This window comes from Enoplosus armatus, chromosome 15, assembly GCF_043641665.1.
Source record: "Enoplosus armatus isolate fEnoArm2 chromosome 15, fEnoArm2.hap1, whole genome shotgun sequence".
In the NCBI taxonomy this organism is placed as follows: domain Eukaryota; kingdom Metazoa; phylum Chordata; class Actinopteri; order Centrarchiformes; family Enoplosidae; genus Enoplosus; species Enoplosus armatus.
In genome coordinates, this window is record NC_092194.1 from 12,627,184 (window position 1) to 12,642,566 (window position 15,383).

General features: G+C 38.0%; 1 protein-coding gene across 1 annotated transcript in view; it reads right to left on the reverse strand.

Annotated features, from left to right (window-relative positions):
- Window positions 1-15,383, reverse strand: part of fancm (FA complementation group M) — a 38,634-nt gene that overhangs the window by 8,169 nt on the left and 15,082 nt on the right. The window contains exons 5-13 of the mRNA XM_070920475.1: window positions 10,594-10,725; window positions 9,856-9,988; window positions 9,534-9,626; window positions 9,239-9,343; window positions 8,574-8,752; window positions 7,653-7,859; window positions 7,247-7,487; window positions 6,979-7,127; window positions 6,224-6,388 (exon numbers count right to left, since the gene is read on the reverse strand). Coding sequence (XP_070776576.1) covers window positions 6,224-6,388; window positions 6,979-7,127; window positions 7,247-7,487; window positions 7,653-7,859; window positions 8,574-8,752; window positions 9,239-9,343; window positions 9,534-9,626; window positions 9,856-9,988; window positions 10,594-10,725 — 1,404 coding nt within the window. The remainder of the gene's footprint in view (window positions 1-6,223; window positions 6,389-6,978; window positions 7,128-7,246; window positions 7,488-7,652; window positions 7,860-8,573; window positions 8,753-9,238; window positions 9,344-9,533; window positions 9,627-9,855; window positions 9,989-10,593; window positions 10,726-15,383) is intronic.

The window sequence follows — 15,383 nt, forward strand, 5'->3', positions numbered from 1 at the left end:
GTGGCATGAACTGAATGTACTAAATCATTTCAATTCTTGATCAGCAGGTTTCTACTTACATACTTTCAGTATGAAGGACAATGTGTCCTCGGCGGTTTTTATTGTTCACTTGTTGACACACATCTGTCACTCATAATCAGCACGCTATTGTGGTCCTGCTAAGTTTGTTTGCAAACATACTTATGAAAAAAACAACTTTTCTTCAGCATGTAGCAGACGGATACACGAGAGGTTCAGTGAACGTCGGGTATGAGACTCAATCTGGGAAACAGACACATCTCCCACACGAAGACATACAGTGGCAGTAAGCCATTACACAGGCTGTACAACATATATATATATGGGAAACTAAGCAACCAACTTCTCAGTAAAACACTGACATCTTGAGAAACCACAACTGATGATGTTTATCTCTACGACGCCTGAATTATTTCTTCCCACCTTTAATCCTTTAATTAGACAAACAAACCTGGAGGCAAACACTGAGCAGCGTGCAGGCGTCACACAGCCTGAGAGCTGTAATTAACACTTCAACACTCAGCACTTCTCAATGAAGGCAGAATACTTTAGACAGGCGAGACTCTCCACTGAAGAAATGTAACCTATTTACACGTCAGAACTGAATACAATAAAAACCGTGTCAATGGTGTTTCCCTGTTAAAACTTTGAATAGGTTGTGAGGACTGCGTTAACATTGTTAGTGGCATTGATTCAGGTCACAACAAAATCTGATGGAAAATCAAACTACTACTAAAGAGAAAACACATGCTATTGGAAATTGTTGTTCAGCTACTTGCTCTCGTCTTCTGACACCATATTGATTCAGCAATGCTCATATTATGGTGGACAAGTAGAGGGAGACGAGAGATAAAAAATGATGGCTAATTAATGAATGCCTGTCAAATAAAAGTAAAATGTTCTTAAATTTACGGGTGTTTGAGGTGTTTCTGTAAATTATAAAGCAGGAGACAAACCATTTCTGAGTTACAGTATTCTATATTTTGTTTCATCAGTTTTTGAGGGGAAAAATGCACATTATTAAATGGAATAATATACAGAAATATATTTGAAATGGATTTATTAATCCAATTACACATTCATTAATTTATTAGTCAGTTTCAGTCTGTATTTTATGACCATGTAATTTACTGGCATTCACATATAAAATTGAAAAATTGGAATTTTAGAGAAAATATCATAATTTTGTGGTTTTCGTAGCTGATCATAATTTAAGAACACAGGCTTGTTTACAATTGTATTTATATTTCGCTAATCTATTTAAAAAATGTATCATTTACTAATCCTGATCTGTATTTTTTGACCATATACATTACTGCCTTATTCACATATACCTTATCATAGTTAAAGATACAAGCCTGTCTACATGTGTTTAGTACAATTTACAAATTCCATTATTTATGAATCATTTTATTTTTTTGACCATATAAATTAACTAACTAACATACTCAAAAACAGGGTTTTAACAACATAATAAAATACGAATAACTATTAAGATTAATGATGGCTTAGTTCTCTTGCTTCAGTTTCAGGGTCCTGGTATTGTTCATGCCGTTATAAAATAATTGAAAATTACTCAGTTGAAACACCCTGTAGTAAGTTAGCATAAACATTCCTCTGAACGAGGAGAGGTGAAGTTTGAATGAGTTTCTGTTTGCATGAGCGTGTGCATGTTCTCGTAAGAGGTTCGTGTTATTCCTTTCATCTTGGGTGTTTTTTGATAGTTACTGTTTAATTGATGAGTTGGGTATTTCTACAAAACACATCTACACAGAAGTTCTTTCATGTGCTGTCATAAATAACAGCAGAAATTAACTGCAGGTCTCTACAGAAAAGAGTTTTTACCCTCATGGATGTTACTGTACTGCAGTTAGTATTGTGAAATATTGTGAAAGTATTACCCCAAATCGTTTAGGGTAATCCATCTTACACAAATCTTTAAAACACACAGCTTTGCTCATAGCTGTCCACTTCGCACCAAGAGACCAAGGCCGCAGCACGTCCTCTAAACATCGCAATCCTGATGAAAAATGGAACAGAGGCTTTTAGGCATTCAAGGATTTAGCGGCACTGGACACTGAGGGAAGCCACCATCATGTTCCTCCCTTGAAGATACATTTTAATGTCTCGTTTTTAGTGAGTTTTGACACCCTTTCATTCTGAAAAATGATGAACAGAACTTTATCCACACAGGATTAACCTTAACCCCCTAGCACACAATTAATTAATGATCAGACTAAGTCTTTAGATCTAGAGATGTTGCAGACCGAAATAAACTTGATGACGAGGACAGAGAGAGAGAGAGCGCTACAGAGGCTGGAAGGGTCAGAGGGTTCCTGTAGGTTCAGACTGCAGGATGAAGGAAGCAGCAAAGTGGAAACTCCTCTCTGCTGATTATCTCATTGCACAGCAATAATCGTACAAATTTGATGCTCATGAACACACACAAAGAATGCATCATCCGTATTAAATCAGTCTGCCGGACTTTGTTTCCAAACATGCTACGGCTCAGGAATTCGTGGAGTTTCTTTGTCGTCAAATTTATAGACGCTGATGGACCGACCAACACCAGCTGCCCTAATTCAAATGACGCTCCACTGCAAATACTGCAAACTGCATTAATTGGAGGGATTTTGGAAACAGTTGCAAGAAAGCTGCTACACAACAGAAAGAGCTATAGTAACGGGCCGCAAACAACATGAATTTGCATGTAAATTTAAACTTATTTGCCCCTGATATGGCAACTGAAGAATCAGTCAATCTGAACACATAAGATAAAATGATCTGAACGCAGAGGGAAAGTACAAGGCTACTTCTGACGTCAGCCAGTGATACTAGACGTGCAGCAATGTCGAGCTTGAACATGTTCAAATGTAGACAATAAGCAAGAATGAAATGTGAGGCAACACTTTTCGCTGGAAGGTCTGAAAAATACATTGCAGCGTGACTTCTTTTCCAAAATAAATGTGTCGTAACAAACCCAAAGCTTCTGTCTTTGTTTACAATAATGCAAAATGCACCCACGTACTTAAAGTCATGGCATATTGTGAGATACTGGCACTATCTTATACTTAAAACAACTCAAGCACAATCAAACCTAAAGGATTTTACATGAGATATCTGTTTTTTGATCTCTCGCTCTCCCCTCAGCAACCCAAAATGCAATACATGTAGGCCATCACGGCCTGACCTACTTCCAGCTTCCTGGCATTATGTAACAGTTCAGATAAGAGTTACATAATCACAGGAGAGGAGGCCTGCCTGCCTGCCTGCACTGTGTCTCCTCATCACAGAGAAAGAGGCAGCACAGTGAAATACACAGCATGGTTTTGAACTCACCCAGACAGAAAATGGCCCCAAATGAGATTAATGGCTTCTGGAATGTAAGGCTATTAAAGGGGAGGTGTGTGTGTGTGTGTGGGCAAGATTTCTAAGAAAAATAAAGTTTCATTTAGGTGCTTTATTTTTTTGTTCTCCCACTGGTGTGTCTGGAGCGAAGGGTCAGAAGGCCTCTCTGCTAATTCAGGCCAAGCAAGTAAGCTAAGGTGGCTAATGTTATCCCTCCCAGAGTAAAGATGAGCGTGGAACAAAGCTGCTTGTGTGTTAATGGGAATATGTGGATGTCTACTGTTAATGTTTCTAAAACCATGTTTAGAAATCAAAAGGAAAGCAAGAGAGAAAATGTGCTTTCTGGACTTAAAAACATGTTTGAGCTACTGTAGTGATGGCAGTGAAAAACATATTTGTTGGTTGGTTAAAAAAAAACCTGAAATATACAAAAACCAAAAACAGACTTATTGAATAAAACAAATAATCTTTTTCTGGAAATGTTGGATAAATGATAAACTAATTATCTCTTTCGAGGAGGTTTTGTTTTCGGCCCCATTTGTTTGTATCTCAGACACTGTAATCAGATTTGAATTTCCTGGAAACTTCAAGTATGGATTAAATTTTTTTTTTTTTTGGCAGATCCAGATCCAGGTTTCAGACCATGTTTTTAACGATGTCTTGACATTGCAAGACGTTTTTGTGTGTAGCTCTTTTCATCATAGTACGGCACTCACCTCAATGAAAAGAACAACTGACTGACCCTGATGATTATTTATGCATAACTTGATGCAGATCCAGATTAAAAATGTCTAAACATTTACCATGATTAAAATAACAGATTTAGAGGACGTGCAGCTTTAGTGGAAATGGTGGAAAGTGACTAAACACACTGACTCAAGGTACTACAATTTTCTGCCACTTTACATTTCAGATGCAAATATTGAACTCCACTGTATTTATTTGACAGCTGTAGCTACTCGATACTTTTCAGATTTTACATAAAAAATAGGTGATAAGTTTATAAAATGATGCATTGTTACAGATTAAACTACCCAACAGTATATAATGTGATCAATAGTAGCTTCACCTCCACCAGCTACAACATGAAGATGCTGCTTAAACCGTAATGCATCAGTAATAACAATATATTAAGTAAAACAATACAACACTGAGAGAGGTCATTCTGCTGCATTGTATATTTCCTCTACCGCTGCTTAGTGGATTTACAGTGTGTCCTCTCTGAGTGCATTTAACTGAAGCATTATGGGATGATTTACTGTACATCAAATGAAGCTAACATGCAGCTTCACTTGCTGAAAATTTTAAATCAAACACCCTGAAGAAAAACTGCCTGGATAAGATGCATGATGATGGCGCAAACCTAGCAAAGCCTAACAGCAAAGTCAAAGCAATTAGACCTACTTATTGAACAGTATAACAAATGCCTGCAGAGTGACAATAACAAGGTTCATGGTTTTTTTTCTTTTGGAGACTAAATAAAGTTGTTTTCTCACATTGGTGTATGATCAAATGTTCTCTTTTGTTTGCTGGTTATTTCATGACCTGAATTCATCCACGGAGGCTTGTGAGACATTAGCTGCCATCGAGCCCAGTAATCCAGTATTGTTTTTACAGGTGGGCTAATTCTCTCCTTCCCCAGTATGGTCAAGACCCACGCTGGGGGAAAAAAATAAAAAGGTAATAAGAGCCCACTTGTTAGTTCAGACAATAGTCAGTTTTACCATAATCTCTGACCCAATTTCAAGGATTTGGACAAATTCAGGGGTCTTATCGATGGCACAATCTTGTGAAATAGCAGATGGTGAGACAAGGAGGCCTGGAACACTCTTACAACAGACATTTGGAAGTGATACGGTGTGTAACGGAAAGGGATTGGCAAAATGTAAACAAGGAGAGTAATGGAGGAGTGTTGTGGCTAAATTACCTGTCTGATATTGCTTATGAAACTATCTGTGAAACATTTTTCTTGTTGAAAGTCCTCTCTGCCAGAGACATTCAGGAGAGTCAGCATTGTTGTCTGACTGGTTCAAGGAGATCTGATGACCTCGCTGATATAACTGATCCATTCAAGCTACCAGACAAAGATTGCTATCAACAAGCAGCCAAGACCACGAACCAAGATGCCATTATCAGCAAAAAATGACGGCAAGAAAACAGGTGAGTTATGAGCTTTGAAGCTGCCTTACTCTTTTAGCAGCTTCATTACTGAGGGAGAAAAACTAGTTCACGTGTTATAAATATTTCCAACACATCAGTAAATAACATTACATTTTCAGTGATACATGTTCAGATTTACTAGTGTTACTTTAAAAAGAAAAGCCATTTCTTTTAATATTTTTTTGTTATCTAATTATCCAAGTTCTAAAATCTAATCTAATTTGAGAGAAAGAAGACAAGAGGAGGAGCAGCCTGGAAACATCCTGTTGAATATAAATGAATAAAAAACTAAAACCACAATTACACGATGGAGCCTGTTTATCGAGCTGGGAATTTGCCTTCCAGGTCAAAATGATGAATGTAGTAACTCAACACGAATCACAATCGTATGTTCACATGCAACTCAGCTGACTCCTCTCAGCATGGTGAGTTTATAAAGTTTGGTCTTGCATAAACACAGACTAACGTCTTTCTTTTGAAACTGAGCATCACTTATGCAAGACGCTTCAGGCCATTTTGTAAAACAGTTTTCCTAACACCAGGAAACTTTGGTCATTGACATCTGATTAACTTATTGAGCTGTTGACGCATTAAAAGACCCAAGTTCAATTATTTTCCTTCATGCAACAGATTGGACCCCATTAGCTTCCATCTTAAATATTATCATACATTAACTTGTTGTTGTTCTTGTTCTCACCTCACTTTCCTCTCTCATGCCGTCTATGAGCTCCATCACCTTAATGAAGTGGTGGCAGCGAAGGGAATGATCAACAATGTGGGTAGGAAGCACTTTGTGCTGCCAGTGTCTCCATTCCCACAAAGATAGCTCTCTGGATGAAGGTCCGCTTTTAGAAAGTTCCTCCTTTGGGACATGAAATGACCATAAAAATATAAGGAATTAGTAAAATAGTAAGAATACATTCAAGACAGCTACAAAAGACACTCAGGAAGGAATATAGCAAAGGTCATTCACATATAACAAAAACATTTACACATAACTTTCCAACCTTGGGGTTAAGATTTAGCTATCTGAAATCACGGCAAATTAAGGGTCTGCCACCATGCGCTGTCAAAAACGGGAGCCAACGCAAGATGCAGGCCTCAAACAATATCAAAATCTATAGAGATGCATTAAAAATCCTAAATTTACAGTCACTTTTTTCTACAACATATTATGGTCTCAATTCAATATCAGTACTTCCAATGTGCCTTAATGGCAATATGAAAACATCTAAAAGATATTACAATTTATGCTTGACTGAAAAAAATATTTTATTATTTATAATATATTATTTCACTGTTAAAGGGTTGTATGAAAAACATATACTATGTGGGTTTCATGGCATGGATGGATATGCTAGCCTCAAAATGGCTATATCTTCATTTACACTGTCTTCAGTTGTCTGGTACTTTTCAGACCTGCACAAGAAACAAACAAACAAAGACAGAAACCTGAGGTGGTAGATCACTGGGTAGGGTCATGAAGTGTGACTGTTTCAAGGTTGGATGAGATTCATCTTCTTCCAGCCTCATGGTGGATGTCCAGAGGGAATATTCAGCACTGCTCAGGAACCCGTCAAACTTTGCACTGCCCTGCCGAACTACCACATTAAACACACACAAACTGAGAAACATACGTCCAGTTTCTCCAATCAAGGAAACTTCTTTTTCCCCATCTCCATTTTGGATAACCAAAATCTACTTCTGCCTCATGACTCACTCAGGTTTTGAGGGTGGATGAGTGAGGCCCGTCCCTCACAGTGGGACCGGCGACCCCTGACGGACCGCCTGCTGCTTTCCCGATGGTCAAACTGGCCGCAGGTGATGTGCATCTTATGCAGGGTGGGGTTCACCCCCTCAGGCAGCATGCGTGGACTGTTGGGGTACATGTGGAACCCGCTTTTGTTGCCGATGATGGACTTGTACACACTGCGCTTGTTGCTCTGGCTCTGGTTGTAGGTCTGAGGACAACAAAGGTCAAAAGTTTGGTATTGGTGGTGTTGTGGATCTGTGTGGGGTTAATCAGCTCCAAGTAGAGAAATGTTAAGTACATTTGGTGGAGCATCAAACTTTTAATCTGAAGGCTCATTTCATATTGTTTTATAGATGAAACTCAAAACTCTCACCCTCTCCTCGCGTCCCTCAGCCAGGATGACAACAATTCGTCCCTGCCGCTTACGTCCAGTACGTCCCATCCGCTGCACCAGGCGGATGGGATTCTTCTGTGCATCGAAGCAAACAATGAGGTCCACCTCTCCGATATCCAGCCCCTCCTCCCCAACACAGGTCGACACCAGCGTGTTGAAGCCTCCCTGACGAAACCGGTGTACCACCTACAACACAAGTACAACAGTAGAAACAAAGCTATAAATAGTAAAAGTATTCTAATCTTTCCATCTTATGTTGTCATCCTAAACACGTGTCTATACATCATATATACAGTATGTATATAGTATCTGTGCTAGCTAATTAAATGGAGGTTGTTGTGTACATGTTCTAAATAAAATACCTCTCTTATAACATACCAAGGATCTGGTCTATTTTTAGTAAATGTTCTGTGTATAGGACACAATGTACATTTATATCTAAGCGCCATTCCTGCATTATTTATTTAGAGGAAATGGCACAGGCTATCTGCAGAGCAATTTCAATGCTCAGCAACCAGCAGTGAAATCAGTGCAACAGCAGTTTTGTTTAACAACGTATACTTGTACTTGAAAATGGAAGGAGAAAAAGAGGAAAAGGTTTACATGAAATCCACAGATGAAGAGTGAACAGCAGACTCGGTCTTTATAAAAAGAACTGTGATCATATTTGTTGAAGCAAATATAATTTTGATTTCTTCTCTCTGCCAACACAGAGCTCTTTTATTTGCCACCACATTAGACTTAGACTTAGACTTTATTTATCCCACAGCGGGGAAGACAGAAGACAGAAAGGTGCAGAAACACACAGCAGACAAGCACATTACTGAGCAAGCTCTCACAATACTTATTATGCTTATGCTTATGCTACACAAGCATATAAAAAAGGCAGATAGTCTCTACCTCCAGTTGTTCCTTTTGGGTGAAGCCTTTGACTCCTTTCCCTGCTGAGGCCTGGCCCATAAAGGTCATAACCCTTATCAGCGGAGCATGGCGGTTCAACATGGCTGCGATCTCCTGCACGCTCTCCCGGAACGATGAAAAGATCATCACACGCGTGCTTACTTCCTGAAGACCTGAACCTGGACATTAATGAGACAGAAGAGAAACAGACTGATTAAACGTTCCTTTAGTGACCATGAGCAGATTTCTTACGGTACTTTAATATACAGCCTGCCTGTTTGATTCAGATGCTCAAATTTAATATGCCAGGTGTAAACATACCCACATCAAAATTATTCCGATTTTTGCTCCAAAGTTTAATTTATAAGCTCTTAGGTGTTGAATTATGCTGCAACAAATGCTGTATTGTTGATCCTCTTACTGCTTTTCTTGTTCAGGAGGACAGTGTCTCTGGACAAACACTTTACACATAGCTGACTTAAACATTGTTTGGACATTGTGGCACTATTATTTTACAGAGTCAGTAAACATCACACAATAAAGCTCCAATGTTTCATCTTTAATGCAAGCATAGCAACGAGGTTAAACAGCTTTACCACAATGCTAGATGAAAAATCATTGCATGTATGAGTCACAGCATAGCACTGCTATAATGAGTAAATCACCATTACTGTCTGCTGAGCTCTCAGCCCACAGTCTGAAGTGTTGCAGCACCACCTCCTCCAGCTTCTCCAGTTTGGGGTGACTGTAAACGAATGGCTCATCAGGACCTAGAATAATTAATCATAGAGATTGTTAGTCAAATAGAGGCTATGTAGTAATTGCTAAGTAAATTAAGGCATTTTGTTTCTAAATTGGAGAGAAGTGCTATCCAGATACCTCCCATCAAAATGCCTCATCCAACTACATAAGAAGGGGTAAGAAATTTGACAGATATGGTATAAATGAGTGCTCAGGTACCAGCAGATGGATTCAAAAACATTGCTTCCATCTCGTGGTAAAGGTCCATGAAGGTTGGAGTCCTCTGCAGCTCATTTCTGGCTCTGGACATCTCTGAAATCGTGGAGAGTGCACATATCAAACATGTGTTTTACATATTATACTCAGACATTACACATTATTGAGTGTACATACACCCAGGGGCACTGATGGACAATCTGGGTATGAAAGGGGGTTTCAACATGCATATGTGAGGAAGAAATGTTCTCTCATTCAGCAAAGTCTTTTCTGTGGAAAAAGTGCGACGAAATACACTGAAAGCCTGGGAGGTAAGGTGACCGACCTCTGGATCCATCCATGATTCCCTGGATGTAAAAGAAGAGCGATCTGAGCCCCATCTGCATCAGGAGCTCGTAGCCATGATACAAGCTGATGCAAAGGGCAAAGTCACCCTCCAGCATTCCCTGCTGCGGACTCTGTAGAGAGCAGGAGAGCATGTGAGTCCATAAAACCATTGTGAAACCACTGGTAAGAATTTCATTTTTATAAAAGGCTTTAAATAACTTGAATTTAACCAACCCATTCTATCCTCCTAACATTATCTTGTCTCTTGTCTTCATCAAGGACCATTCATTGCTTTTTTTTCCCTAACTCATTGGAGGTTAAAGTATAAAGCTGTACATTTTTACACACAATTTAATGATTAAACTAACAATATTATTTACTGATATATGCATGATATATTTTTGACTTGTCTGATAACCTTTTACTACATTTTGTCCGTTCCGGGGCTCCATACATCTTAAAAAGGATCATGCTAGCTTGTTAGAGTACATACAGTTACTGTAGCTTGGTAACATTTAAAATACATGTTAACATGTTGTGTTAATATTGTTAGGTTGGGTGATGATGATTGATTTAATAAAAAAAAAAATCGAAGTAATCAAGTAAGGACAAGGGCATTTCTCAGTTCACATGAGTAATTCTGAATGGCTGTGCATCATATCATGTAAAATGATATACTATAGCATACAGTATATAACACAAAAGCACCCAATGATTCATAGAGCAGAGTCCGTGCCTTGATGTTTGGCAGTGGATTCTTGCGGAACTGATCTCTGGCGAGGATGAGCTGGTATTTGCTGAGAGTCCGCAGGTCTTTGTGTGCCATCACCCGGTTCTGGACCAGACGAGACATGAATTTCTCCAGCACCTGGCAGGAAGAGCAACAGACAGATACATAGGTAATCGATAATAAGCCATTTCCTGTGTTAAGGGGCAATGCATCAGACTGAGTAACTAGCACCCTGCTGACACAGAGCAGCAACCACACACACACACACACACACACACACATATGCCCTCTGTGACCACTTTGAGACACACAAAGGTATTATCTGTATTGGTAAACAGACTTGCACAGACAGAATAGAAGTCCTACTTCAACAAGAGACACGTAATAACACTAAAATGTGTTGGATTCTTTCTTCCTCCTGTACTTTTCCATTTCCTTATAATGGGAAGAGAGATGAGGGGCAATCTTAACAATATCTATTCATCCTCATGGCCGCAGATAATGGGAGTCTGGGTCATTACAATTTCAATTTCAGCTGTGTGGAACTGTTGCTCCAGAAACCTAACAGAATAAAAGGCTGCTCTGAAAGAAGAAGTGGGTTGTCCTATTGAATCAAATGGTATAAAAAAAAAATTCTAACAGATGACAAGCAATTTAGTTGTTTCGATTTGTAAATGGTGCTTGTGTTATGTAGTGGAAACAAAGCTTAATTATAATATCATGTGCAAAGTAGGCCAAATGATGTCAGCCTACATTTATACAAATCTCACATTTTCCATTCATAGTTTTAAAACATTAGTTTTAGAATAATAAAGGCTATACTTCAACATGTACACATTTTAAAATATTGCATATATTATATATAAATATGTTTCAAGACATATTGAGACATATTTTTTATATTTCATATGGCATTTAAAATACATACACAACATACACACACATATTACTTAAATACTTATTTCACAATATCTTGACATATGTATATATATATACACATATATACATATATTATTTTTAATGCTTATTAATTTTGTTGGGCAATCAACACAATAAGAAAAAACATAAACCCTTCACTGGTGTATGTAACATAAAAAAGACAAACAGAAATAAAATGTAATTCACATTGATGAATCAAGGTTACAAATAGAAAGAAATTGATTATTTGAGTAAAAAGCATTTACCCTAGCAGCTGTTTTGATTTTATATGATGTGTTTTAAAAACACTTTGACAACAAGTAATTATACAGTAATAATTGAATAGAGCAGAATATTGAACTTCTGTCTTATGTGAATTTTTAATTTAAGCTCTCCTCTCGAAGTGGAAATTGAGCTGACCGCCCCTTTTCTTCTGAACCTCAGCATGCTTCTCTGAGGTGAAATGCAAGTGCGCTTTATACAGCTTATGGAAATGAAAATGACAAAAGCAAAAGGGTTAAATAACAGCCCTTAATTCCCCTGACCTTTCAGAAAACATCAACAGCTATATCACCTACCCCTAAACGTTCTTTCTTGAGAGTATAAGGAGGCCAGCCCATCTGGTTAGGACTGTGCTTCATCACATATGATATGGTTTAAACTTGAAAACAGAGATTTAACGGTCTGATCGCTGAAGAAGATTTACTGGGAAACTGAGGAAACTGGTCAATAAAACAATTAATAAACCCTAATTAACTGAAATGATGCAGTCAAAATATCCCGTTTTATTATATCCGTTTATACAGTGTGCAATGGAGTGAGATTATAAGAGTTTACTCATTTAAAAAGGTACAGAAAAGTTTTTTTCAATATAGGACAGAAAATAGTTTTTTATAATTAAATTCCTACTATTAATTCATCTGTCAGTGTAAAAGCTTAAAACACATGTATGTATTGTATATTCTACCTTGACCTAACATTTCCACCGAAGGGGTTTACATGATGCTGAACTGAGAAGTGCCCTTGTCCTTACTTTGATTACTTAATTTTTGTTTTATTAAATCAATCATAACCTAACAATATTGACGCAACATGTTAACACACTAAACACGGCATTCCATATGTTACCAAGCTACAGTAACTGTATGTTGGCTAACAAGCTAGCATGCTTAATGTTTTGCGCTAGATGTCAACATGTTAACATTTGATAATACGCATATTAAGATACTAATGTTAGCATGTTAGCATGCTTAGAAAGTACAGTTTAGATTGATCAAAGTCTGACCAGGTCTAAGATGGCCACTATAAAAAGGATTAACCCTTTTAATTCAGACAACATCCTTCCAACCAGCTTTTTCGCTGGCACCACCCTCAGGCCAACTTAACTTCACGTTTAGTGGTAGGGATCTAAGAGGAAAAACATTGGCTCCACATTGTTTTATTTTCCACCCAGCTGTTTTGTTTTCTGGTGTGCAGTATAATAATTACAGCCTCATTGGTCTTTAGTGTCTGTGTGGTTGTGCGTGTCAGAGAGAAGCAGACAGCGCTGAGAGAAAGGACCACAAGCTGGTTACAAAGCCAAATCTCTCGCTCACTCTCTCTAGTTAATTGACAGGTGGAGCTCAATGAGGGAATGTGTGCGCAGCGGTCAGAACCAGATTATGAGATTACACAGAACCAGATTAGTGAGGTCGCTGTTTTTGTCTGGTAGGAATGTAGAGTGAAATGACCGAATGAATAGAAAGAAACTGTTCAACTACAATTTCACTGGAATAAAAAATAGTTTAATTGCCTGCACTCTGACCTGTGAGATACTTTTACCTGCAGGGCTGCAGCTATGGATTATATTCATTATCGATTAACTTCAACACATATATTTCTCGTTAATGGCATTCATTGTTTAGTCTATAAAACATCAGAAAACAGTGAAAAATGTCCATCACAATATTCTGGAGCACAAAGTGATGTCATTAAATGTCTTGTTTTGTCCAACAAACAGTCCAAAACAATTCAATTTACTTTAATATGAGACCAAGAAAACATTTGATAAGCTGGAACCATGAAATGTCAAAATACTTGTGGTTGACTAATCAATTAATCGACTAATTGTTGCTCTACTTTTCTCACATCATGAGGCATATTTATGCTTCATCTTGCATGGCAATTAGCGCCGTTGGACCATTACCCTTTGTTTACCAGTGTAACTTGGAGTTTGTTTATATACTTGTTTGTTTATTTGGTTACTTAGCTATTTGTTCATTCATTCCAAGGAATACATGAAATCAGAAAAGCATGAAGTGGAAGTAAAAGTGGGTCTTTGCTCTTGCTGTTATAACATATAACATGTTGAAAAGAAATAGTTTAAAAACTGCAAGTTTATGGGCTGATATTAGTGTTCAGTTATGTATTAGCTTTGCTAAATATTGAAGTTCTCTACAGTTTCTGACAAACCAGATATTTCAACAAACCACGATCATGAAAACAATTACACAATTACCAATAAACAGATGGAAAATGTTAAATAATTTATGAAGGGAAAGTCAGAGAAAGCAAACAGTAGGGAAGTGGAGAAAGGAAAGAATGACATTAACACCTGCTGACTAAGTCTTACATGTAATGGCAATAAAAAGATGATTGGTGACAGATGTCATGAAAAACTGCTGTTAATTTGAAGCAGAAAATGATTATTGCTTTAAAACGCAAAAACAGGAAGACAATAACTGTTCTTCCCCTGAAAATAAAGCAAATAAAAAAGAGTTTCAGGCGATGGCAGATGGAAGGAGAAGGTAGAGGGAGTAAAAGGCAAAAACTTTCTAAATCCCATGAACAATACCACAGAGAGAGAGGCTATCATTTCTTTTTGCCCATGGTCTCATTTGTTTACAGTAACAATAGTAATGTATCCCAATTAAAATGGATGACACACAGGTTTTTTAATTAATGAATTCAGTGTAAGGGTCTCATAAACATAGCAACACAAACATGAAGTGAATGTTAGATTTGGATTACTCCCAAAGCCAATAAGATTATTAAAAAGAGGAGAGGATTGGAGAAGTGTGCCAAATAACAACATCGCCGACAGCAGCTTCACAGAGCATGCTCAGCGGGGGCCGACAGTTGATTGGTTGAGGGGCATGGGGCTAAGTGACGTGAGGAATCAGTGAAAACCCCAGTCTGTAGGCAGCTATTATTAACAGAACCTACACTAAGCTGAACTCTCACTCCTGCATGTCAACAATGTAGGGACTTGTTGTGTGTTGCTCTGCTTAAATTAAGTGTGGGAATTCCACTGTGGTTAATCATGTGGTAAATGATTAAACCCGATTGTTGCTGCAGGGGTACTTATTTAATTTTCGAGGGCTAACATGAATCAAACTGTGTGGCTGTGAGTATTTATGAAGACATAAGGACAAACACCAAGCAATGGTGTAGGTGGATACATGCCGACGTCTACAGCCAGGCAGGGGGCCTATTAGGTGTGTATCAGTATACGTGTCTGTGCTTGCATGTGTGTGTTTACATGGAGACTCCCCCACAGACTATAGAGGATTACATAATGTCCTCTCTACGTGCGTGTTGAAGGGTGCAACATGGTGGTTGGCTGTTGCAGCGACACAGATCAGAGGAAATCCTGCTTAGTCTGTCCCCTAGCAAGAGCACAAGTTTGTTTGTTATCCTCGCAAGGGAAATATTTGTTTAGCATCAACCACAATAAAAGACAAATTATCAAGATGATGAAAAATAAAAAAAGATATATCTAAGCAAAGATAATTATTTAAAATGGATTATCATCCTTCTTTTTCAGGTCTCATGTCCTCTCAGCTTATTGTGTATTTTAAAGTGTGTTGCAGTGGGTCTGTATTCCCTCTCTATTACAC